The 27116-nt window shown below is 34.2% G+C and overlaps 1 protein-coding gene and 1 non-coding gene across 3 annotated transcripts; both read left to right on the top strand.

Annotated features, from left to right (window-relative positions):
* The first annotated feature begins 208 nt into the window (after positions 1-208).
* LOC113867386 (myb-related protein 2-like) lies at positions 209-3331 on the top strand. Of its 2 annotated transcripts, none has more exons than XM_027502680.1 (7): positions 209-352; positions 502-717; positions 800-876; positions 1321-1378; positions 1493-1577; positions 1689-1758; positions 2403-3331. In XM_027502680.1, exons 2-7 carry the CDS (start codon positions 510-512, stop codon positions 3150-3152), a joined length of 1248 nt encoding a protein of 415 aa, XP_027358481.1. In that variant the 5' UTR covers positions 209-352; positions 502-509; the 3' UTR covers positions 3153-3331. The 2 variants fall into 2 exon arrangements, with proteins under 2 accessions (XP_027358481.1, XP_027358480.1); XM_027502679.1 differs by having other exon boundaries at positions 2400-3331.
* Positions 3332-20824: 17493 nt separating this feature from the next.
* LOC113868293 lies at positions 20825-20931 on the top strand. Its single transcript, XR_003505314.1, has one exon. It is a non-coding gene; the product is annotated as a small nucleolar RNA R71 (small nucleolar RNA).
* Positions 20932-27116: the final 6185 nt, after the last annotated feature.

The following is a 27116-nucleotide window of genomic DNA, read 5'->3' as shown; positions in this document are numbered from 1 at the left end:
ATCAAAAGTAGAAGTGAATAGAGCCCACATTGAAGAAAGTAGGAAGAATGACATCTTTTAGAGTAGCTCTGAAATGTATTGGATCAAGTTCAGCTTTGAGTTGCTATTGTCCAAGATTCTATGCCTCACAAGGACCCTTTCTTGAGGACATTTTCTTTATAAGGACATCTTTGAGTACAACTAAGGCTTGTGAAGATCTTGTCAAGGAGAAAAAATACATTCAAAGAGAAGTTGTAGAAACTTGAACATATATGAGTTGATAAACCAAGCGCTCTTGAAGAATACAGGACCATCAAATTTCACTTTATAAGGGTAGCTGCTTGGATCCAGAAGGAGTAGTAGTACTTAACAGGTAAACAGATAAATTTGAACATAATAATAATATCTTGAGGGCGAGCCTCGAGGTCAAATCCTCACTAGGTGGGAGACTTGTGCAAGGGGTTTCCCTTTTAGTATTATCTTGCACATCTACCTAGAATAATGAGATCATTTTGTTTCCAGGAAAGAAAATGTACTATCAGCAGCAGCAGCAAGCTAAGAACATGCATGCTTTGAGGATGCACAGTCCTACTGAGAGGCATATGATGATGCAAGGAGGCAATGGAACAGGTGATTCAGGACTTGTTCTCTCAACTGATGCAAAGCCTAGACTAAAATGGACACCAGATCTTCATGAACGGTTCATAGAAGCAGTTAATCAACTTGGAGGAGCAGACAGTGAGTCTATGCAAATCATAAACAGATCATGATTCAGAAAATGATCATTTTGAGGCTGATTTTGACTACTTTTGCTATGCAGAAGCTACACCAAAAACAGTATTGAAACTGATGGGAATTCCTGGACTTACTCTTTACCACTTAAAGAGCCATCTACAGGTAACGTTATTTGAATTATCAGTATATAAGTTAATGTTTATTTAGTTTTGACTATTTAGTTAAATTATCAGTATATAAAGAATAATGTTATGTAGAGACTGCAATTCAATTAATGAAGGAGCACAACTAAACACATTATGATTTTAGTCACTTATAATTAGTTGTGTTGGCTTTTTTATGTTCCTCCAAAGCATAAAAACAAAATCAATATTTTATATCTTGTCCTAAACATATGTTAGTTCTATACTGGACTTGCTCACTGCTTTCTTTCAACTGGTAAACCAATCAGCTTTTGTTACAAAAGAAATTTTTAATGTGATCAAAACCTCATTAACTACACTAGCATTCATTGGGGATAGACTGTTGAAATATCTGTATTATTAGTCTTGTGGGTGCATATATATTTTATATGTTTAGTTGTTAATTTCTCTTTCCGGACAGCAGAAGTACAGGATCAGTAAAAATATGCATGGACAAACCAACACTGGCAACAATAAAATAGGTGAGTGAACATCTTTTTTATCGTGATTTTTATGTATTTCATAAGCAGGTTTTGAACCACACAGAACGTATCTTTTACCAAGAATACAATTTGAAAAATAATTTATCTTAACAGCATCAACCACAGAAGCAGCAGGGAGAATGTTAGAAACAAGTGGAATTCAAATGAAACATTTAAGCATAGGCCTGCAGACAAACAAGTAAGAACACTTTCCAGTGGCCATCATTTTGTTCTGTCATCAAGTTTCCGTTGTTCAAAAGAATTTTCCGTAATGGGAGCCAATACTAACTAGGATCAGTCCTTAATCCAGAAATTCAGAAATAAATGAGGCATTGCAAATGCAAATTGAAGTACAAAGAAGACTACATGAGCAGCTTGAGGTATAGGGCATCTTTGAACTTCAAACTTAAATCGAATGCATATCAATACATTAGTAAATAAACCAACAATCATTTATGACCACTGCTGCTTTGAATGTAAAATTTTAGGCAAAAGTAAAACTTTAAATTATACTCACACAAAACTAATATACTGTTTTCTATGTGTTGTTAGTGTTGCTTACCAAAAAAAATTAGGGTTTAATTTTAATCAAAGATTTGTATTGAATGTTATCGCAGATTACCGAGATAAAACTCCGCACCAAGAGCACCTAAGCACCTAAGGAACTGCACTTTAGTTTCTTCCAATTAAACTAACATTACCTACATTATGAAAGATGATAATTCATGAATCTCCCACACTTTCCATAATATCAGTGTATTTGGCATGATAACAATAATTTTATCAGAATAACTGTTTAGCGCAACCAATGGATTCATATATAAAACTCATTGTTTGCTTGACCTCGCTATTAAACTTTTACTATTTCCTAAAATATTTTCACAATTTGGCTTTCAGTATACAAGTTTAGATCATTGATTTATCACTTTCAGTATACTCACTTTGATCTACATTGAAGTTTGTAAGGTGTTATAGGTGCTTCTGTTCTGATTTTTTTCTTTTTTTTTTTTCACTCTTTAAGCAGGTACAGAGACATTTACAACTAAGGATAGAGGCTCAAGGGAAGTACCTTCAGGCAGTGCTAGAAAAAGCTCAAGAGACTCTAGGAAGACAAAATTTAGGTAGTGAGGGTCTTGAAGCTGCCAAGGTTCAACTCTCTGAACTGGCATCAAGAGTATCCTCTCAATGCCTTGACTCTAAATATCAAGAACTGAAAGAATTGCAGGTTTTGTGGCCTCAGCAAACACAAGATGGCCAAGCCACTGATTGTTCAATGGGTAGTTTCTTAGCCTACAGTGAAGAATCTCAAAGAGACCAAGAAACACATAACAAGGGGCTGAACTTGAGAGCCTATAATGGCCTTCCTTTTTCAGTTTCAAAAGAATGTGTAGAAGAGTCTATGCATTTAAAGCCTGATCTCACATTGTGTGAAGAAGTGAAGGAGGATGTCATGTTTCTTTCCTCATCAAGTGATCATAATAAAATAGTAAAGGGAAATTTTTTACCAGAAAGGACTTCAAGCCTCTTATCCATGAATGTAGGAGTTCAAGAAGAAGAAAATTTTGGGACAACTGTTTCAAAGGAAGAAGGATGGAAGGGAAGTGATAGTACTGAAACTAGGAGAGTGCCATTTAAACTGAACCATGAGAAGATTTCTCAAGATTATAGACTTTCTAACTTTGACATGAAACTGGACCTTAATTCCCATGATGACAATGATGCTTCTTCCCACTGCCAACAGTTTGATTTGAATGGTTTCAGCTGGAATTGCTAGGACTTATAGTAAGTAAATTTGGAGATGAAAGGTAAGAAGGATTCATGTTGAGTTCCTACTCCATGAGTTTCACATTAGAGAACATTTTTGGGGAGTAACTTGCATCTAGTTTTTGGCACATGCCAATTACAACCCATTGACAATAACTAAGCTAAGCAGAATAAATTGCTCCATACAATAACTGCTTTTGAAATTACTTATGTACAATACCTCAAACAAAAATGAGAAGATTATATACTATGACTCTTTAAATGTATGATGTTAATTTAAGTGATAAAATGTTGTTCAAACTAGACTTAAATTTTTGGTGCCTTAAAATATATCATAATTTAATTTTAATCTTTATAATTTTTTTTTTTATTTTAGTTCTTATATTTTTTAAAATGATTGCTTTTAATCTTTTGTTATTAGTGCAAATTTATAAAAAAGCAACATTTAACAATATTTAAGTTAATCATATCATCGTTTAACAAAAAATATAGACCAAAATTAATAATTTAAAAAATAAAAATATTAAAACAAAAATAATACTATTTTTGTTTTTGTTAATAAACAGAGCTTAAAAATTCAAAAATAGACAAAAACCTAGATAAAAAAACTTAGGATACCAAGATTCAAGAGCATCCGAATTAAGAAAAGAAAATAAGAAGGAGGAAGCCTTATCAAAACATAAAAAAGGTAGCTCACACTTAACCCCAATTTAACAAGTCAATCAGCACTTTGATTGACCTTTCTCAGGACTATGACTAAATCTAATAAAACTGATACATTTGACTAAATTCCTAATCTTACTAATTATAAAGAATAATGGGTGATTACAATTAAGAAAATTAACAATTAAATTAATGTCCTCCTTAGAATCACATTCAACTCAAATTGAGTGAAACTTTTTCAAAATGACAAGCTTAAGACTCCAAAAGACTTCCTAAATTTAAGCAAGCAAAGGGGAGTAATAATTCAAAATGTTTCTCTAATGAGGCCACCACGTAACATCCTAAAATTTTAGTTTTAAAACTGCTTATTTTATTTGTACAGACTCGAAATGAAATAAGAATTTGTATATATGACAAGCATTATAAATATGAGTAAATAAAATATCTTTTTGTGAATAAGATTATTTTCAAAATTTGCCAATCAAGAAATATTAATTAAATAATAGTAAATTTAAAGATTTAAATGAACCAAGAATAAATTTTCTAATCTGGATACTGAACATGCATTACATATATCAATTATAAAAATTTACAAACTGTTTATCAAAATATGAGACTAGGGTTGGCCTTCTAAGATAGTCATGATTATGGTATGTAAATAGATACGTGAAGGCTATTGAGATCCTACTCTATAGATATATATACATAGAGTATGGTGTATCCTACTTTTAGGAAAATCAAAAGGGATACTATAATATAATTCCATCTCTAACATGATAATAATTCTAGGTAAATCATCAACATGTATGGCTAACTTAAAGTGGCATGTCCTCTGGTACTCATTAAATACATAATTAAGTCTATTATGTACATAATTGTCTATTAACCTAATTCTTTCTTGAGGTGTCATCATCCTGGTTCCATGAAAATTTTAGTAAGGATGAGCGTCTATTCTATCATTATAAATCATTACATCACAAAGATCACAATTATAATACAAAGAAAACATATTCATTTCCACAACCAATTCACATTGCCAACATAATCACATATACACACTCAATAATTTGTTATAAGTTATTTAGTTTTCTCCTTCCAATACGCACCCCCAGTGCATTGTGATCACAGACAACGATGCCTCTGACATTTCTTGAGGTCTTACTCAACTAGGTAAATAGTCGTCAGTTAGCCCATGCATACGGATACAACGTATACAATAATGCGCTCCATAACAAAGATATAGTCAAGAGTCTAGTCAGAAAATGAGTGTAAGGCCATGTGGCGCATTCACTCTCAAAAAGAGTGTGTACACATACACTAATGTAGCTCACCACCCTACATCTCCCCCAGATTTCCATTATCTCCAGACTCTATTACCCCAATGTATCTCTGTAACTATTCACACTAGATCCATTCTATAGTCATTCCCAAAATCATTCCCTTCTCCACTCATAAGATTATGCTTAGTAAAGTACTTCTGGACAAAGTCCACTTCACTAACACCATCAGAATATAATTTCAATTATTAAGTCTTTCAACTCAACATCATGCTTTTTCACAGCCTCATATACATATCTCGATAATAGTCTATACTTTTTAACTCATAATTGCTATATCATACCATAAAAGCTCAGCATGTTTTAATAACATTCCACATTAAGTACTTATCATATATTTCATGTGAACATATCACAGCCATTCAATCCAAAAAACCAAGCATGCATATTTAGCTATCATTCATACATAATATATTTCAAACACACATAGAATTGTCTTACCTGAGCAAGATCTCTTACACTAGACTTCTACTAAACACCCTTTTAATCATTCCAATACACTCTAACACCGTATCATACCTTAACAATTATCAATTTATTAAATAATTGGAAAAAGAAGGTGTTACACACCACAACTAGTAAAGCCAGAGAAAAAAGAAATAGCTTCATCCACATTAAGTTTGAGTTAGAGAATTAAAAGGAGGCATTCATCTAGCAAGCTCTAGACTTCCTATTACTTATTCAAAATATAACAATATTTTTGTGTAAAATTACTAACTAGCAAGTGTACTAGGTAATTGTAGCAAGTAATAAAATTTGAAAATCAATATGAGTCCCAAGTATCATCCACAAGGATCTTATTTTTAATTACTACTTCACAAATTGAGAATTAGTTGAACCACACAATTTATTTGAAAGATTTGTAACCTGTAAAAGATGAGAAATAAGAACAATAAAAGGTAATAAAATGTTGTAAAACAGAATACGAATTTTATATTGAAAATACTATGTGAAAAATAGTTAGGAATCACTTCACCAGATTTTCAATTGCAATATAATTATGTTCTGAACTCTTAAGAATTCTAATTGATTGATGTAACACCTTCAATTTTGTCTTTCAAAATAAATAAATTTATAACGAATAAACAAAAATAGATAAAAAAAAAAGTTTGTTCTTATTCATGGATTTGAGAATTTCATAAAATCAAGACTTACACTTTCTTCTCATGAAAGTTTCATAGAATTCTAAAATGTTTAGGATTTTCTAAGGGAATGATCTGAAGCTTTAAAGGTAATAAATAAAATTTAAGTTTACATCTAGAATTTATTTGGTTTATATTAGATATATACAAATTTAGAATTTCCACTAAGAACATTTTTAAAATATTCATTACAATAAAATTGGCCCAAGTATCATAAATTCTAAATCCGACATTTAAAATCATTGCTAAATTTACTCATCACGAAATACAGTTAAGATAAAATAATACAATTTTTCAAATGGTCCTAGTCCCTACTGAGCAGTCTTCCTTCCAACACCCTTGAATTATGATCTTAGAACGGACCCAACACCTTTATCTCTTCACTTTTATCACCTGAAAATATTAGTAAGGGTGAGTATCTCCTACCCCACTAAATCTCTCGTTAACATAAGTAAGATAATTATATTTTTATATATAAATGCTAGAAGTATTATTTAACATGGATTTGTATTAACAATAACACTCAAATCATCCAAATTGCCATCACAAAAGAGCACACAGGACAAACAATCAATCATGTTCACCACTGTTACAAAGTTGAGAGAACACTAACTAGCAAGTGTACTAGGTAGTTGTAGCAAGTAATAAAATTTGGAATTCAGTTTGAGTTCCAAGTATTATCCTGAGAGATTAGTTTTATCAATTACCACTTCACAAATCCATAACTAGTTGAGCTAAACAAATTTTGGAGTGTTTTGAATCATTTAAGAACAAAAGCAATAAACTACAGAAATTAGAAAATAACAGCAAAATAGAGTGACTAATTTAGAAATGAATTGATGTGTGAATGGAGTTAGGACTGATTTCACCTCTTTATCAATTGCAAAACTGAAGTAGATCTGAACTCTAAGTTCCTTAATTGGTTGATAATCAATTTCACTAGATTAATCAAAGTTCAATTCTTTGACTCATTGATCCTAATATTCAATTAACTACCCTAATTCCTTAGGTGTAAATCAATCAAACATTGCATTAGGCGTTGGAAATTAAGAGATCACAAGATCACAAATTCTTGTCCCTAAGATATCCATAACCTTGACATTCAATTCAGATATGAGAAATTAACTCAACTTCCATTGATGAAAATCCTCTAGGCTCAATTCAATTGAATAGTTAATTCAAGAATTGCATTAAGGAAAGAATTAAACATTCAATACAATCAAGATCTTAAAATCTGGATCCATAATCAATTTACAATATCAAAATCGGATCCATCAATCAATAACAAAAAGAAATCAGAACATGTTCATAGAAGAAAAAGAGAGAGAAAGAATAGAAGAAGAGGAGTTGCAGAATTTCTTCATAAATCCAATCCCCAGCCTGATTTCTCAAGGTACAGAGCTTGGAAGTCGCCCCTAATCTCCCTCTCTAACTCTTCTAAGGTGTGAAAATGAAAAATTTAGAAAAAGATCCCGAGTTTCTGGGCTAATCTCTTATTTATAGAATTTCTCGCCTTTCTGGCGTGATCACTATTTTTCATAAAAGTAGCAATGCAGAGGTTTGTGATCTGCGCGTGTTCACTTTCGTGAACAATAGGAGTCACTCATAGCTTGCTCTGCTAGAGGGCTCTCTGGAACGATCACTTTTGTAAACAAAAGTGATCACGTGCAGCTTGCTTTGCTAGAGGCTTCTCTGGAATGATCACTATCATTAGCAATAGTGATAACGTGAGCTCTCTTCTTCATGAGCGTTGTCACTTTTGTGAGAAAAAGTGATAACACACAGGTCGACCTTCAATATTAGGCTCTGGAACAATCACTTTTGTAAGGAAAAGTGGTCATGCCCAGCTCTTGCTTCACCAAACCTTGTTCCTTGATTCTAATTTTGCTATTTTCTTCTACTTTCTCTCTTGATCCTCCAACCTTATGATCTTAGCTCAGAGTTTCCTGCAAAACTAACAAAATTACATCAAAATTCTATCAAATTCACATAATTTGAATTATTAAAGACAACAATTTACTTTATTGAACATTTATATATCTTTGTACAATTTTCACTTTCCAAATTAAATTTTCTATAAAAAAACAACCTAGAAAACTACATAAAAACCTAGTAAAATATGCATTTATCAACCACTTCAAATCATGCACCTTTTTACTAATCTGCACGTCTTAATATATGTATTATACCACGTCAATCAATATGTCACAACACATGTGTCCTAGTCACACTCATCGATGTATTACAATACATATATCATAACAACATCAACCGAAATGTTACAATGCATATATTATGACTATACAATTTCTATACCACTTTATACATGTCACACTTTCACATTTATTTTAGTTTCATATTCAATGCCCCTAGGATCCCTTGAGGACTTCACAATTTAGATAGTCGCTGGTTAACCGCAGCAACACGAATATACATGTGCCGTCCTAGCCCCTTCTAGAAAAGGTATAATGGAGTCTCGTCAAGAAATGAGTGTGTAGCCTGTGAATGCTTTCATTTTCAGCAAATCATTGCGTACTTATTCACACTTAGTATTCACCACCCTCATTTTCCCAAGATTCCCTAAATCTTCTTCGAACTCTATATCCCCAGTTGTATCTCTATAGCTATCTAAACTCACCACCAACATTTCTCAATCATTTCCATACCCTTTTATAGGGCAACATGTCATAATACGTGAGCCTTATTCACACAACTTGGTGCATTACAATACATTTATTATGAGTACCCCCATTGGTCGTACCACAATACCTGTATTACAATCACATTCATTCATTTATTCTGACTCCCGTATTACAATCACTTTTCTCACAATTCCACATCATATCACATCATTTCATTTCATCAAGCCATATCTTTGTTCAAGAATAATATAACATTTTTCATTAATAATCCAATTCAACATTTCACATGATTTAATTATCAACAAACATTCATTCAATCACAGAAAACTCTCAAGCAAATCCATAATCACACAATTCAATACAATGTGCTGGAAGTTAGACACTTCCGAACTTAGCCTAATCGCACAGGTTAACATACACATTTTCTCAGCAATAACAAGATCATATATCTTAAAGTTGGCATAATACATTATTAATAGTATGTCCATTATTCCAAAAAAAATCAAATAACAATCTTCACTATTCCTAAACAATATTTGCTGTGTAAATTCGTAGTATTCCTCAAAGATAGTTTATTTAGAACTTTACTACAAGTTACATTTAAATAGTTATGAAAATGAGTAAGGGTTTTTCAGTTCAAGCTATCCAAGAGAAGTTAGGGTTTGGGATTTACTCCCCTTACCTTGGAATGGAGACCCACCACGAAATCAATGGTAGAAACACTTCTTACATGGATTCTTACCCTAAATACATGGAATAATCCATGAGAAATCAAGAAAGATGAGGAAAGAGTAGAAACTGAAAACCCTAACTCATAATATTCACTTCCAAACATTCCAAACACGATTCCAATCTTCAATATAGGGCACAAACGACTTAAGGGGCGATTTGATCGGTGAAAAAGGCTAAGGATTGAGAGAACAGACAAGAAAGAGAAGAGAGGAAAGTGGGAATACATTTTCCCTAACCTTAAACTCCTTAAATACACAAGGTGTCGCGACATTCTCACTATAGCGAGATATTCTCGCTGCAGCAAAAATCTCAAAGAAAACTGCACTATGGTTTCTGTAGAATCTCACTACAGCAAGAACGCAACAGTTTCACCCTTCTCTCCCAGTGCCTTCTCGCTACAGTGAGAACAACACAGTTTCATGTTCTTTGCCGATGACCTTTTCGCTATAGCGAGAACCCCCTGCAGTTCACTCTTCATTTATATTTCCAACCAACTTCAGTCAATCCAAGTTAACACTCACATACATTTATCTATATACACATGTCTACATCACCAACATAAATTAGGATGTACAGCCAATTAACAATACACATACTTTTATTAAAAATTAATTTATTATTACCAAAAATTTGGAGTGTTACAATTAATAATCAATTTCACTTCTTTAACTAAAGGATAATTCTTTGCCTCAATGATCCTAATACCTAATTAAACCTCCCTAATTCCTTAGGTGAAATTTTATCAAATACTGCATTAAGTTCTGGAAATTATAGGATTACTAGATTATGATACTTATTTCTAAGATCTCAATAACCTAGGCATATGATTCAGATATGAGAAATAAACTCAATTTTCATTGATGAAGATTCCTCTGAGTTCAATTGAATGAATGATTAGTTCACAAATGCATTAAGAACATAATCACATACTCAATTCAATTAAAATCTCAAAGTCCAGATCTAAATTACATCACAATATCAAATCCGGCTCCACAGATCCCTAACCAAAAAGGTTTAGAATAACATTACAGTGGAAGAAGGAAAAGTAAGAGAAAAAGAAGACAAGGAGTAGAATCACATACTCAATTCAATTAAAATCTCAAGGTCCAAATCCAAAATTACATCACAATATCAAATCCGGCTCCATAGATCCCTAACCAAAAAGGTTTAGAATAACATTACAATGGAAGAAGGAAAAGTAAGAGAAGAAGAAGACAAGGAGCAGAAGAACATCTTCCAAGACCCAATCTCTAGCAATGATTCCTCTAACAATAAAGCTTGAAAGTCGCTCCCAATCTCTCTCTCTGACTTCCCTTAGAAGTAAAAACGGTTACAAAGTGAAAAAATGACAAAATGATCAAAAGTCTTCAAATCTGAACTCTTACCTTCTATTTATAATGTTTTTCCTGCCTTTTTCACTTCTACACTTTAATCTCTGAGAATTATAACATAAAAGGTCTTCTAGAAGCTTCTATAGCTGAGGTAAGAACTCAAATCGTCCAAAGTCAATACTTAAAAGTGATTTTCCAAATTCTGTTATTTCTGCGCGTGGTTATTTTAAGTAGGCAGAGTGTACACACGTAACTTTGAGTGGCTACTTTCAGTGACCAGAGTGTTTACGCGCAACTTTGAGTGGCTACTTTTAGTGACCAGAGTGTCCACGCGCAAAGTGTTTGAGTAAATTAGCCTTAGGCATGGCTGCTCTTAATAGTGAGAGTGAACACGCATAAGACTCTTTAGGATTTCTGTTGCTGGATTATTCACTTTCAGCACTTACAGCTGTTACTCACTTGATCTTTATAGATTTTCTTTTGATTCTTGCTCTTTAAGCTCAATCCTTTTACTTTTTTCCCACTTCAATATCAACTTCAAATTCTCAGCTCAAGCTTCTGCACAAAAATTAAGTCTTTTTAAGTTAAATTGTCACGAATTGGAATAAAATATAAAATTCTAAACTATTTACACAATTATAAATATTAATGCAATTTTTATGGTATTTCCAAGTTTATTTGGTACTTTACTACTTATTTACTAACAAAAACTATACTAAAAATGTAGTAAAATGTGGATTTATCACTTCCAATATAGCAGATGCAGCCTTCTCATTGTACCTTCCATAGAAAAGAACAAATTCAAAATCAAATTTTATTCTATGTAACAGAAAAGGAGAATCCAGAAGGGAATTTTGAAAAAAATATCATAATTATTATTTTTCCAAATATTCCATATAACCATTCCAAACAAAATATTCTAGTGGGGGTATCTAAATTGATTATGTTTTGCCAAATTATACTCGAGCCAACTATTAACATTCCAGACTTGCTTAGCAAACCAGCAATTCCTGAGAACATGCATAATAGATTTATCAGTTTTCGTGCACTTGGAACAAATAGGAGAGTGAGTTAGACATGCAACGAGTGCACCTTTCAACAATAGTAAAAAACCTATCATGAACAACTTTCCATAAGAAAAGGGTAATTTTAGGAGGACCCTCTTCATCCTAGATAAATTTAAACATATTAATATCGCTCTTGACATTGTTGGATAATAAAGTATAAGCAAATTTTATAAAGAAAATTTCATTACTCAAATACATCGAATAAAACAGGTTATGAACCCCTGCCCAATCAAGAGGAGATATTTGAGTAATATGCTCACAAACAGTTTTAAGTAACAGGAACTTAATTTGAGACCAATCTTAGCTGCCTTGACGAGAGAATAAAGCCACAGGATCATTCACATCATCCTTAGGAATAGAAACCAAGGCATGGCTACCAAGATTCTAATGATTAAACATCCAACTATCCTCTTAGAATCTAACAATCATCCCATCCCCTAAAATTCAACCTAATCCTTTAGAAAAATATTTCCAAATAGACATCATATTACTCCATAAATGAGATTGGTTTTGACTATTACCAGAGATATGAAATTTTCCAATAGAAAATTTATATTTATTGCATATTACCTAAGCCCAAACATCATTTGGGGAGGTTATGAGCCTCCAACACAACTTCATAAAATAGGCATGATTAACAAGCCTCAAATCCCTAAAGCCTAGGCCCCTATTTTCTTTAGGTTTATATTTTTTTTCCAACCAATAAATTGACATTTCTTGCTCCCTATTGACCCCCAAATGAACTTTTTGAAAATAGTGTCAACTTCCTTGCACACAGACTTAGGAATAACCATGGATTGCATAAAATAATTGGGAATACTCATTGCAACATCCTCATTTTTGCTCCCTTCCATGTTCACATGTGTAATGCAATTTCTCTTTTTTTCTCAAAGATAATTCAACAGATTTTACAAAAAATTATGATTTTATTTAAATATTTTGATATAAAAATATTTTTCTTATTTTGTTCAAATAATTTGTTGGTATGTGTTTGATTTTTTTTATGGATCTCAATGTTTTGGATTATTTAGAAATTCTATATTTATATTTGAGTTGCAAATGTTATACGCACTAGCAAAGGTGGTGCAGTAGTAGAAGGGTTAGTCCTTAGTCTCTAAGTTCAAACCTCAGCAAGGTAGATTTTGCTTCAACAAGGTTTTTTCAAAATTTTAATTCATAGAATGAGTCATGAAATGACCTAACAATCCTCAAAATATCATGCATGCATGAGATAGGTGGCGAAACCATAAAATAGGTGGCAATAGGTAGTGAAACCATATAATAGGTGATGAAATGTGGCAAACCCTAGCATGCATGACGCCATGTGGCAGCCATGTGTCAAAGAAGGAGAAGCCCTTGCATGCGTGACGCTATGTATCAGTCACGTGTCGAAGAAGAAGAAGAAGCCTTTGCATGGGTATTGCCATGCGTTGCCATGTGTTGAAAGGTGGCAAAGAAGGAAGAAATGTGGCATGCATGTGTAAAGCCAAGTGTCAAAGAAAGGTGGCAAAGAAAGGAGAAAGGTCGCATGCGGGTGCGAAGCCAAGTGTCAAAGAAGAAAGAAATGTGGCAACTAAGTGTCAAAGAAGGAAAAAGGTTAGCAAAACTAAAATTCATTCTTTCTCCCTCCCATAAAGCTCTCTCACTCTCTTTCACAGTTTCTATCTTTCTCATGGTTTCTCTCTTCTTCCCCACCACTCACCCTTGCTCTTTGAACATTCAAGTAAGTTAAAAACACTATTTCATCCTTGTTCCTTAGTGTTTTCACCGATCAAAGCAAAGAGATGATATTCTTGCACTTCCTCCATGAAAAAGCTTGAAACCTCCCTCATTGCATCCACTGTGTGAGACATTTTTGACCCTGTAAACTCATTTTTATGCACCCCCAATAACTGCATATTTGAATTGTGCAATGGACAAGCTTTCAAATGCAAGTAGTTTCACTCAAAATGGACATTGGATTCACAAGTTGTGGTGAAAACAGTTAGATCTCTCCCTTGCTTTGCATTTCTATGTTTCAGCAACAAAGAAAGCCATTTTGTTGCTCCTCTGGTCTCCAAACTTGACATGTAAATATCCTTCTGTATTCCTTGCAGAAATACGCTATCCAACGGTATATTGTGGGCCTTAATCTAACATCATTTGCCTCCTCAATCGTCTAGAGTATGTGAGTGCCTTCATTCTTATATTTTTATGCAAAAATAGTGTAAAGAATCAATTTTCATGCCCTCTATACTAATCTCTTTTAATCTGAAATTTTTATTTTCATAAACTACCTGAAGATAGCTTTTTGACGCACTATCTCAAGCTTGATTTGGAGTTCATTTCACACCTCAACGACTTCATTCTAAAAGTATGAATGATCCAACCTAAATTTTGCTAGTCCAACAGCCACAGTTCTTCAATTTTTGGGCAAAATTCATATAGAAAAACTGACATGTAACCCTTCCATCTTCTTCCTTTTTGTGTTAGCTTTTTGACGCACTTTGCGACTCTTTAATCAGACTCTAATTGATGAAAATATGTGCAAAATGGTAAGATGCATGCAAAGTTCAAAGCTCCATAGAGAAAGTCTACATTTTTCACCTTGCATGCTATCTATTCTACATATTTTACTTGCTAAACCTCCTTGTTTTTAACTTGATCTTATTCCTTCACATAGTACACTTCATTAGCTTTCCATAGCCACTTTCGGAGTAAGATATGGAGCAAAGATCAAGGAGAAAAACTATTTTTACCATGCTACATCCGATTCTACAAAAAATTATGAAAATAGTGAAAGAGTGCATTTTTAAATCCCTCTTCATCCAAATTTATGAACATTCATAAACACTTATAAAATCCTTATAATTAGATCTTTCCAACAAGCTATTTTAAGACCATTTTTTTATCTCATTTACTAAGTCAAAATGTCAAGACAAGCGAAGGTCTCATTTCAAAAATCAACAGATACACTTAGCATTAATGTGAGTGCTGCAATCAATCTGTAGTTCCAAAAATTTGAATGAGCACACTTTTATCAACCTCAATGTCTTATCTTTCAAATAAAATTGGTTGGACTTGATTTGGATTACAAATTAATGAGATATACAATTTTTAATGAAGCTGTCTCAAAATGGCATTTTCTCTGCTAACAGCAGTAAAAGTCTTCTTTTTGAACCACTTGCATGTGATTTTATTAACATGCATTCACATACTTATGTTCCTTATGAAATACCTTTTCATCAAGCCATCTTGTGCGCAATTTGAAGTCCATTTGATATTTCAACAGCAAGCATGAACCAAGTATCTCAAATCTGCTAAAACAATTCATGACAACAGAAACACATCTTTGTAAAACTGTTATTCAGTACCTCATGCGTGCTTGGAAAACTATTTTAAGAACATCTCCATAATCCTTAGAGTGTTAGTTTTCAAACTCCTTTTTACGAAACTCAATTTGGAGGTCATTTCCCCTACTTTTCGTCCAAAACTCTCAAGTTGCCCAATGCGGAATTTTGCAAAAAAATGTTTTTCTAAAATTGCATGTGGCTACAACTTTCTCTCAATTTTTGGAAAAATATGCATATGAAAAACATTTCCTAACCATGTTCGTAAATTCTAGGTTATATAAGCTTTCTCACAAGCTATCCCAAGTTTGAATTGGATTCCATTTGCTTCCCTAAAGAACGAGAATAAGTCAAAAACACATTCTCTAAATTGTGACAGTTTTACCTTCCAAAGAGCTATCTTGAGCTTGATTTGGACACTATATCACTCAATTACCCTCCACTTGGCAAGTGTACCAAAACTTGAAATTCTAGTTGTTCATAACTAAGCACTTTATTGTACTCATATTGTTTATAGCTAACAAAAAAATTATTTGACTTAGTTTAAAACCTCCTCTAATGAGCTTTGTGTTTATTTGCTTAAATGAGAAACGTGTTAATACCTTGCACGCTTCATTCTGATTCTAAACGCCTAAGTTATGGGCTCAATAGCAAGAACCGCTCAGAAAGTGTTCGAAGGGCAACTGTACCCATCGAGAAGTAATAAAGGGTTCTTAAATTAAGTTCCCGAAATATCGTCCCACAAGGATTGATTTTCAATTACTAAGAATTTCCTAATTCAATTGTTTAAGCTTTAAAGATACGAGATTAAATAAAAACAAGAATTTATAAAATCAATTATAAAACTAAAAGCAAGAATACACTACATGTCTTGGTTAAACTTATCAGGAGGAACCTAGGGCATATGGGTTTTCTCATTCAATCCTTTATATTATTTTTCTGTTTAACTCTAAATCTAATTTCCTTGTGATTACCAATCATTCATACAAATATTATTAATACCCAATGGTCATGCATATTCTTTTCTCTAAATTAATATCCCCAATGGTCATGCAATACATCAATTTAAGAAAGCTTAAGGAACCTATGAACTTGTTAATTTAATAACAATTAGAAGAGAAAGATTGGTTTGGTCCACCTAATCTTTTGTCTCGTTTAACCCCTTAGATCTATTAATTAATCGAGGTACGGTCGTCTGACGATATAATTAATTAGGATTAAGAAAGAAGTGCAATAGGATAAAATCTAATCACATAACGAAAATCAAATTAAGATTCAAACATCAAAATCCCATAAATTCATAAACAATAGTTCCCATATCCCTAGCTATGGACTTAGTTACTCATGCTAAAGAGAAGAAGTAAAACATTCATGAATAAAGCCATAAAGAAAATAAATAGAAAAACTAGAGTGTGATGAATTCCCAGTCTTCAAGTACGGTCGCTTGATACTCCAAGTCTCGCCAAGCATGTGCCAAGGATCCCGTGCAAGAGAGACGAGATGAAAGATGTATTCCAGAGTAAAAGCCAAGATGTAAAAACGGTTCCCCAATGGTGCCTCAGGTCTTCCCTTTAATAGGATTTGAAAACCCTAAAAACTCTACATAATTGGGCTTCCCGTAGATGAGCACGGCCTTGCAAGGCCTTAAGCATGACCGTGCATGGGCTCGAAGCACTCCCGTGCTTTATTGAATGGGTCTGGACTTGTTGACTGCTGCAAAGCTCTAATCTTTTATCAATTTGGGTCCAAAATGCGCCCAAAATATACTTGCGGCCTCTTTATATCAAACTGCGTAATTAACAACTAAATTAGTGTAAAATCTAATTCAAATAAATGTCAAATATGAATAAATGGGCTATAAAAGAGGGCCTAATTATAGACTTAACAACTCCCCCATACTTATCTGTTTGCTTGTCCTCAAGCAAAGTGCTAGTTAAAAGAATAACATAATAACTTAAAACATAATACCATACAAGGAACCCGAGATAAAGAAGATAAAGAGAGCAACAAAAGTAATATTACTGAGCATAAGCAATCAAAAGGATTCACAATTAGAATCTTATATTTCCATACTTTTCAATCAAACATCAAACTAAGGTACTCTACTTTCCTCTCTCACTAAGGGACAAAATGAGATATCACTCAGTTCTCCTAAAGAGAAGTGTACTACTATACGCTTGACTATAAACCGACTCTCCACTAAATAAATTAAATGCAAGTCAAAATCATGAGGTCTTCAGGTTATAATGTGGCCAAGGGGTTATAATAATTGAGGTGAGATAAATGAAAGAAAGGGAATATACAAAGGGGTAATAAATTATAACAATTGCAACATCCCCTAAGTTTACAAATGAAGCTCTTGGAGTAATTTTTATATTTTTATATGTAAACAATATATTTACTCCTCTCTCCTTTCAATCATACATAACCCTTTTTCTTTTCTTTTTCTTCTTTTTTTTCTATTTTTTTTCATACTTTTTTTTCTTTTTGCACATGAGAGATGTAGAGAAGAATTCATCAAACAATTCAACAACTCAATTGCTCCATTCATAAACTCAAGGTCATTGAAACATTCTATAAATTTAACACAAGGGACCAAGAAAATCAATAACGCTCAAAGTGGACAACTAGTTGTATCTCAAACATGCGAAAAGTCAAGAATAAAAATCCTACTATGCCTCAATCACATTAAAACATGCAATTAAAAATAGAAGTCTTAAGTCGGTTACAAGTCAAGTTCTAGAGCACAAATCCTAAGGAGATAATCACACAAAACAACGAGGAAAGGGGTACAATTAATTAAATTAAGATAAAAATCCCCTTTAAGGCTCAAAACTCACATTTGTGGGTTAAAGTTTAATGTAGAGCATAAAAGTAAAGAGCTTAGCTAATTATTAGCTTCTAAATGAAAGTATAATGCCAATAATAATCACTCAACATGCTCTTCTATCTAGAAAAATTGGGTTCCATGAGAGAAAAGTTTTAAATTATCATAAAAAAATTAGAATAGACACTTTACTTAAGAACATGCAATAAAAATTATATAATTAGGAACCACTCCCCCATACTTAAAGTGAAACATTGTCCTCAATGTTTGAAAGCAATCAAATAAAAAGCATGCAAAGAGGACTATTAAATAAAAAGGAAAGAAGTTCCCTGATGATTCTTGGTGCGAGAGCTTCAGGTGAGGGAGCACGACCATGCTGAAATCTTAAGCACGCCCATGCGACTTAATGCACGGCCGTGTATGGTACGAGCACGAGCGTGCTTTCAGATCAGAGCTCAAAAGTGTGTGCGAGAACAATCAACTCAGTTCTTGCAGTCTTTCAATATGTTTATTCTTTATTCTGCAAATAAAAGAACAATAGAAAAATTAAAATAAACAAAATAAAATAAAAGATACATGTTGCCTCCTAGGAGCGCTTGTTTAACGTCACGAGCCTGACGTTCCTGTTAAATCATAGTGGAAAAAAGGTATGAGTCTTAGAGGTGACTCTCTTACTATGCAATTGTCTCCCCAACAGCTTTGCCTCCCCAACACCTATTACATCAGAAAAAAATTTCATAAGATGGGGATTAGAATAAAGAGAAGAAAATTTAAGCTCTAAATCAAGAGGCTTATTAATGGATGTTTTAAGCTTTTGTCTTTTCTTCTTCTTATATTGCTTCCTCCTTGGCCTTCTTCTCGTGGTTCCATGCTTCACATGAATTGGAGGAGGATAAGCAACATTGACAGTGCTCACAAAGTGACAAGACTCTTGGCTAGAAGGGTACTTGAAAAAATTGAAAACTTGAAATACAACTTCCTCATCATCTAGCCTCAGTGTGAGCTTCCCTTCCTGTACGTCTATGATGGCCCTAGCAGTGGCCAAGAATGGTCTCCCTAATATGATGAGGACATCATCATCTTCCTCCATGTCAAGTACCACGAAGTCAGCCAGAAATATAAAATCCCCAACTTTTACAAGTACGTTCTCCATTATACCTTTGTGGTATGTGATCGACCTATCTGCCAGCTGAAGTGACATGGAGGTCGGCTTAGGTTTATGCATTCCAAGCTTCCTGAAAACAGAATAAGGCATAAGATTAATACTTGCTCCTAAATCACATAAAGCCTTATCAATATGAGTTTTTTCAATTGTGCAAGGAATAGTAAAACTCCCTGGGTCCTTAAGCTTAGGTGGAAGCTTTTTAAGGAATATAGCTGAGCACTCCTGGGTGAGCTTCACAATTTCATGTGCTTTCAGCTTTCTTTTATTGGTCAAAATCTCCTTTAAAAATTTGGCATATTTGGGCATTTTGGAGATAGCATCAATGAAAGGCATATTGATGTGAACTTTGCCCAATAAGTCTAAGAACTTGTGGAACTCTTCATCATAATGAGGGTGACCTTGCAGCCGCTGTGGGAAAGGTATCTTAGGTTTATAGGGCCTTGGTTGAACAAAAGGCTTTTCATTCTTTTCTTTTTTAGGCTCCTCGCTTGAAGCACAACCTTGCTCATGGTGATGCACGGTCGTGCTTTGATCACTGTCATGGGCGTGCTTGTATAAGCACGGTCGTGCTTCAGTTTCAGCAGGGGCGTGCTCATCAGTAAGCACGGGTGTGCATGTAGAATCAACATGGGCGTGCTTCTCTATAAGCATGGGCGTGCATGTGCCTCTATTCTGCAATTCTTGTAATTTCTTCCCACTTCTAAGAGTGATGGCATTGCATTGCTCCCTTGGATTAGGTTCTGGCTGAGATGGCAATGTTCCAATCACTCTTTGACTCAAGAGGTTCGTAATTTGCTTCAATTGTGCACTTATCTTAGAATAGTTGGCTTGTATTTCAGATTTAACCTCTGCGAACCTCTTATCAGTTCTCTCAATATGTTGGTCCAACTTGGATTCAAGATCTATCATCCTCTTATCAAAGTAATGCACATATTGCATCATCTGTTCTTGAAAGTTGGACTGAGATCTAGGAGCTTCTTTTCCTTCAGGTCTTGCTCCTTGATTTTGCATATAGGGAGGGCGATAAACATTTGAATTTTGGCTTCCAACGCCATTCCCCCAAGAGTTAGAAGGATTACTCCTCCACCCTGAACTGTGATTGCCCATGAAATTTTCCTCCTCTTGCTTAGATTCTGGGCTTGCAAGAGCTCTTACAGGTTGGTATTGAACCTTCATTAAAGATTCTAGTTACTTTGTAAGGGCTGCCATTTGGTTCATTAGTGGGTTGTTGCTCTCTGCTTAGTAAACTGGGGCAATCTCTTTCCTCTTGATGTCATAAGAGTCAGCAATGTGCCACTCAAAGCTAGAAGATGTTGTCTCATCTATCAGCTTGTATGCATCATCTGGATCTTTTCTTATGAGGGATCCTCCTGCTGCGACATCAATTGTAGCCCTGGTGGCGATTGATAGGCCACTGTAAAAGATTTGTACCTGTCTCCACGTCAGAAAATCATGATGAGGACATCTCCTCAAAAGCTCTCCAAATCGCTCCCATGCCTCAAATAAAGATTCAGCTTCATGTTGTTGGAAGCAACATATCTCCGTCATAAGCTTAGAGGACCTTGATGGAGGAAAGTACTTTCCCAAGAATTGTTGAGTGAGATCCTCCCAAGTTCTGATGGAATTGGCTGGGAGTGAGGAAAACCATGCATTCACCCTTTCAGATACTGAGAAGGCGAAAAGTCGGAATCGAATAGCATCGTTGGAGACTCCATTGTACTTTATGGTGTCCGTCAATCGGAGGAACTTTGTCAGATGAAGATTAGGCTCTTCGTTAGGCATTCCTCCAAATTGTATCGAGTTCTGGATCATGGTTATAAGTACTGGTTTCAATTCAAAATTGTTTGCCTCCACATTTGGTGCCGCAATGCTTCCAGAAGTGCCTCTAGCGGTACGTGTCATCTAATCTTGAATTGATCTTCTTCCCTATGCCATTCTTTGCTCTCTCACTTATTTTCTTTATCTACGCATTGTTCTTTCAATCTTCGGATCAAATAAACAAGTTGTAGAGCACTTAGAACGAGTGAGCATACATTAAAAGAAATTGTGAAATTAAAAAAAATTAAAATAAAATAAAAACGAAAATTATAAAAAAAATTTAACAATAAACAAAACAAAATAAAATAAAACACAAATTGTTTAAATCAATTAGATTTGAGATTTTCTTAATATTGAAAAAGCAATCCCCGGCAACGACACCAAAATCTTGTTCGAAGGGCAAGTATACCCATCGAGAAGTAATAAAGGGTTCTTAAATTAAGTTTCTGAAATATCGTCCCACAAGGATTAATTTTCAATTGCTAAGAATTTTCTAATTCAATTGTTTAAGCTTTAAAGATACGAGATTAATTAAAAACAAGAATTTATAAAATCAATTATAAAACTAAAAGCAAGAATACATTGCACATCTTGGTTAAACTTATCAGAGAGGAACTTAGGGCATATGGGTTTTCTCATTCAGTCCTTTATATTATTTTTTTGTTTAACTCTAAATCTAATTTCTTTGTGATTACAAATCATTCATACAAATATTATTAATACCCAATGGTCATGCATATTCTTTTCTCTAAATTAATATCCCCAATGGTCATGCAAGACATCAATTTAAGAAAGCTTAAGGAACCTATGAACTTGTTAATTTAATAACGATTAGAAGAGAAAGATTGGTTTGGTCCACCTAATCCTTTGTCTCGTTTTACCCTATAGATCTATTAATTAATCGAGGTACGGTCGCCTGACAATATAATTAATTAGGATTAAGAAAGAAGTGCAATAGGATAAAATCTAATCATATAACAGAAATCAAATTAAGATTCAAACATCAAAATCCCATAAATTCATAAAAAATAGTTCTCATAGCCCTAGCTATGGACTTAGTTACTCATGCTAAAGAGAAGAAGTAAAAAATTCATGAATAAAGCCATAAAGAAAAGAAATAGAAAAACTAGAGTGTGATGAGTTCCCAGTCTTCAAGTACGGTCGCTTGAAGCTCCAAGTCTCGCCAAGCATGTGCCAAGGATCCCGTGCAAGAGAGACGAGATGAAAGATGTATTCCAGAGCAGAAGCCAAGATGTAAAAACAGTTCCCCAATGGTGCCTCAGGTCTTCCCTTTAATAGGATTTGAAAACCCTAAAAACTCTTCATAATTGGGCTTCCCGCAAATGAGCATGGTCGTGCAAGGCCTTAAGCACGACTATGCATGGGCTCGAAGCACTCCCGTGCTTTATTGAATGGGTCTGGGCGTGCTGACTGCTGCAAAACTCTAATCTTCTATCAATTTGGGCCCAAAATGCGCCCAAAATATACTTGCTGCCTCTTTATATCAAACTGCGTAATTAACAACTAAATTAGTGTAAAACTCAATTCAAAATAATGTCAAATGTGAATAAATGGGCTATAAAAGAGGGCCTAATTATAGACTTAACAGAAAGGATGATTATTAATCACATTGAGAAAAATGCGAGTACAACCCAAACAAGGCTGGAAGTGGAGTGTCTTTCCTCACCAAACTATGTTACTCTCTAAGATGAGGGAGAAACTTTCATATGACTCGAGTTAAGAATTGAGGGAATCGATAAGAATACACTTAATGAAATTATCAATATTGTGTGTGGTTGAAAGCTCTTGAGAGTTCCTCACTCTTTTGAGTTTATAGACATGTATTTGATATTGAGATTAATACGTTTACTTGTGTTATAGTAGCACACATATATGTGTGAAATTATGTGATTGAATGTTAAGTTAAGCAAAATTTCAGGGTAAGTTTTAAACTCCTAAACTTGATTAATACGAAAGAGAATGGAAATTGTCCTTTACAGCATAGCACTAAGTACACTAAAACTAGTTGAATGAACTAAGCTATAATTGACATATATATTCTATTACCTAGTAAAATCAAACCAAACTATGCTAGATAGAAATACCTAGGCACTTTATTCTTGATAATTTAGAAAAGGATATGACCTCTTGACTAGAATGTTGCTTAGGCAATCTAATGAACTACCAAGCCTCATAACTTTAAGTCATGCTAAGCTTAATTACAGTAATTTATAATTTTATTTTAAACAAGCATATTGATAATAAGCAAGAAATTGGACAAGTTTAACAGACATTCCAATAATAGGTAAAAAAGGAAAGAGAAAATGAAGCCTCGATTTAGGTATCTGATCCTTTAAAAAATTTAATTAAATGTGGTATAGAAAAGGAATAAAATGACTTAGGTTATGTTTGATAAAATACTAGTAACGTTAACTATACCCGTCGATTTAGAAAATAATAATAATAATAATAATAATAATAATAAAATCTAAAGTCCTTGTATATAGCAAAGTGTCTGATGAAAAGATTGAACGAACTACCATAAGAAAACTTAGACAAACCTAATGTAGGACGCCTATGAGAATAAAATCCACTTTTCTTGGAGATGATTGAGGCATTGTGGTTTTGAATATACTATTAATTGTATATGCATAAGTCTTGCACACATTGTGACATTTGAATATGAATGTGATGATTGCATGATTTTTAAGTCTAGTTTGGCACATATGAATTGATGACCCATAGCTGGTTGAAAGCATGTAAAAATGCATAGGTAGGTGGATTGAGGCCCCCATTGTGATTATGAGACCCTAAAAGGGTGTGTATGCGTTAATGAGAATGCTTAGATACAATTGACATGTAAATATAACTACACTATTGAGTTTAGCCACTTGCTTGTCTTGGACCTAGAATTTGTAATAGAACTTTAATTGATTGAATCAAGGAAAGCAAATGTTTGCGAAAATCTAACATCTTTTTCAATCATGAGTAATAAACTAACTAGGTGGATAAAATTGGGAATTCAAAGAAAGAGACAAGGCTAGTGAGCTAGGGACCCTTAGTGGATGTGCTTGAAAGCATTGGTATAAGTATATGTCAATCTCTTATGGAAATTGTCTAAATAGTTGAACATAGAATGTTGATCCTGGATTTAAACCTACGCTTAAGTGCGTGATGTGAAACAAGATGGGATGTTAATCCTTATTTGAATTAGGTGCCTGTGTGCATGATATGGAGGTTGAGCTCCAAAGAAAAATAAATTATTCAGATGGCAATGGGTATGGATACCTCTCCCTTGTGAAGGAAGTCACAAGGTTATTTTATAACTGTTGTTGGTGAAAGATAGGGAGGATCGCGACGTCTAGGGGATTTAATGGAGTTTGGTGACTTAGCAATAGCCCTATGAGTGTCCTAGGCCCCAGAACTCTAGCTGAGAATCTCCACACGATGTTCCTTTATTTTAAACTTCTCTTGAGGCTTATCATGTTGGTCTAGCTAGATCAATCGGTGGAGGTTCGAGTCCCCACCATACATGCAAAATGTGTAACACCTTAATTTAATTTTCTAAATAAATTTTCACAAAATCGAGAATAATAAAAAAATTTCATTCAGATGGTTCCCAAAGCATAGTTAAATAAAATATTTCAAAATAGAGATGGATTACAAATTTGTATCAATGATTGCTACAGGACTTAATTAATACATAAAATTTTTAAAATAAATTCCTAAGTCCTATAGCAATTTTATTCATCTTTCAGTGAGCCCAGTGCTAATCATCTTGGTCACCTGAAAAATAAATGTAAGGGTGAGTACTCTACACTATCACACACAAGCACAGAGACTCATCTTCGCATATCATACACATTCACTACCAAATTTAAATCATGCATCAATTAACACATTCATCAATTTCAGCATTTCATACCAATCCACATACAGGTGCGCTCACTGCATCATCAAACAATCCATACATACACACACATGCTCATTGCACATAGCCACACTCATTGTGGCACTGTGATCACAGTTTCACACCATGGATAGTCACCGGTTAGCCCCCGCCTCACAGATACACGTGCGGTCACGAGCCCCTCGACAAAGGTGTTAGTCAGAGGACAAGTTAAGAAGAGAGTGTGTGGCTTGTGGTGCACCCACGCTCACTGTTGGTGCCACCACCACCCTTTCTTCCCCAAGGTATTTCTACCGCCCCCATCTTTGACACCTTTAGTGTATCACTGAACCATTCATAGCATATTCACAACTACATTTAACATGCCCTTCACACACATTTTTCAGCCATATTCTCAGTTTCAGCCATATTCTCAGTCACACACAGTATTCATATTCATACACGGCACATATGCCCACATTCACTCACGTTACACTTAAACATTAAATCCTCATTAGACTTCATCGTACAAATCTTTCCACTTTCCAATTTGATCTTATCCATTCACTCGTAGAGTTATTTACTCGATCGCAGACATTTCTGGAACACCTCTAACAGAGGGACAAATAGTCAATTTTGAAAGAACTTATTGTCAATCTCTTTCAGACATGAATCTACCTGATTCAGAAATCAAGCCACTACATCATCCATAATATGTTCAACATCCATCACACACAATTCCCTACCTTCTAGCTCAACCACATTGCAATTCATAGCAAAACAAATAGCATTCAAACACAATGAGATATGGTAGAGTCCCTCTTACCTCGGATTGAAGACCTAACACAAAATCTACGATAAAAGTGCTCCCCACATGAACTTTCATCCTAAATATAGGGGAAAACACTATGAAAAATTGAGAAATCAAACAAAAGGATCAAAACTGAAAATCCTAACTCAAACTTACCTCCAAATGCTCTAAACTCAATTTCAACCTTCAATCTAGCTCCCAAACGGCTTTGGAGGCAATTTAAACGGTAAGAATGGGTTGGGAACTGAGAGAACAGAGAGAGATCTCAAAGGAAAAGTGGGAAAATGAATTTCTCAAACCTTAAACCCTTCAAATACCCCTCTAGTTGCGACACTCTCGCTACAACAAGATATTCTCGTTGCAGTGAGGTCCACTTTCTCTTGCTACAGCAAAAATCTCAGAGGAAACTACATTATAGTTTATACAGAATCTTGCTACAGCGAGACTACACCCAGAAATGCACTATCCACTGTCGCCCTCTCGCTATAGCGAGAACGTAACAATTTCACCCCTTTCTCCCAGTGCGTTTTCGCTGTCGCTACAGCGAGAACGACACAATTTCATGTTCTTCGCCTAGGGCCTTCTCGCTACAACGAGAACACCCTACAACACCCACACTTAGCCTATATATTCAAACAACTCTAGCCCAAACACAAGTTAACCATCAACAATCATGTTCAAACACAAGTCTACATCACATCTTAACCACATATTCATACATCTTCACAACCATAGTTACATTCAAATTATTACACAATTAAGTGCACAGTCAAACATCAATTTATACATTTATATTAATAACTAACAATATTACAAAATTCGGGATGTGACACCCTTACTACTTATTATGCCATCAATATAAATATAATATTAAAATAATCCAACCAGTAAAAAAGCCACATGTATGAGTTTACATTTGTTCACATTAATAGAAACTAAATACACCATCTGCATCAGTTATCCAAATACGTATATAGCAATCATCTGTCAAAATATACAGTCATCCAGTCATATAAACATATACACATAGCTGATTTACATACAAAATAAAGTGGGGTCACGATATCAGAGACAACAACAACAAAAATGACCTCATAAGCTTTCCCCCTAGACCCATGATTATCAAAAATACCATTTCCTCCAAAAGTTAACAGTACTTTAGGAGTAAATGGAAAAGTGAGTCTCATGGGTACCCTGATGGGGATGGGGTATGCTCGTGGG

The sequence above is a fragment of the Abrus precatorius genome, unplaced genomic scaffold (genome assembly GCF_003935025.1).
Source record: "Abrus precatorius isolate BTA unplaced genomic scaffold, Abrus_2018 Scaffold5, whole genome shotgun sequence".
Classification (NCBI taxonomy): Eukaryota; Viridiplantae; Streptophyta; class Magnoliopsida; order Fabales; family Fabaceae; genus Abrus; species Abrus precatorius.
Note: the sequence above shows the minus strand (reverse complement) of the source record. Positions and strands in the feature narration are given on the sequence as shown.

What these genes read in the sequence shown, in the direction of transcription:
- LOC113867386 (XM_027502679.1), top strand. Translation starts at nt 510, where the DNA reads ATGTACTATCAGCAGCAGCAGCAAGCTAAGAACATGCATGCTTTGAGG. An exon ending in CACTGGCAACAATAAAATAG is followed by an intron (nt 1,379 to 1,492) that starts GTGAGTGAACAT and finishes TTATCTTAACAG; the next exon opens with CATCAACCACAGAAGCAGCA. An exon ending in ATAGGCCTGCAGACAAACAA is followed by an intron (nt 1,578 to 1,688) that starts GTAAGAACACTT and finishes TCCTTAATCCAG; the next exon opens with AAATTCAGAAATAAATGAGG.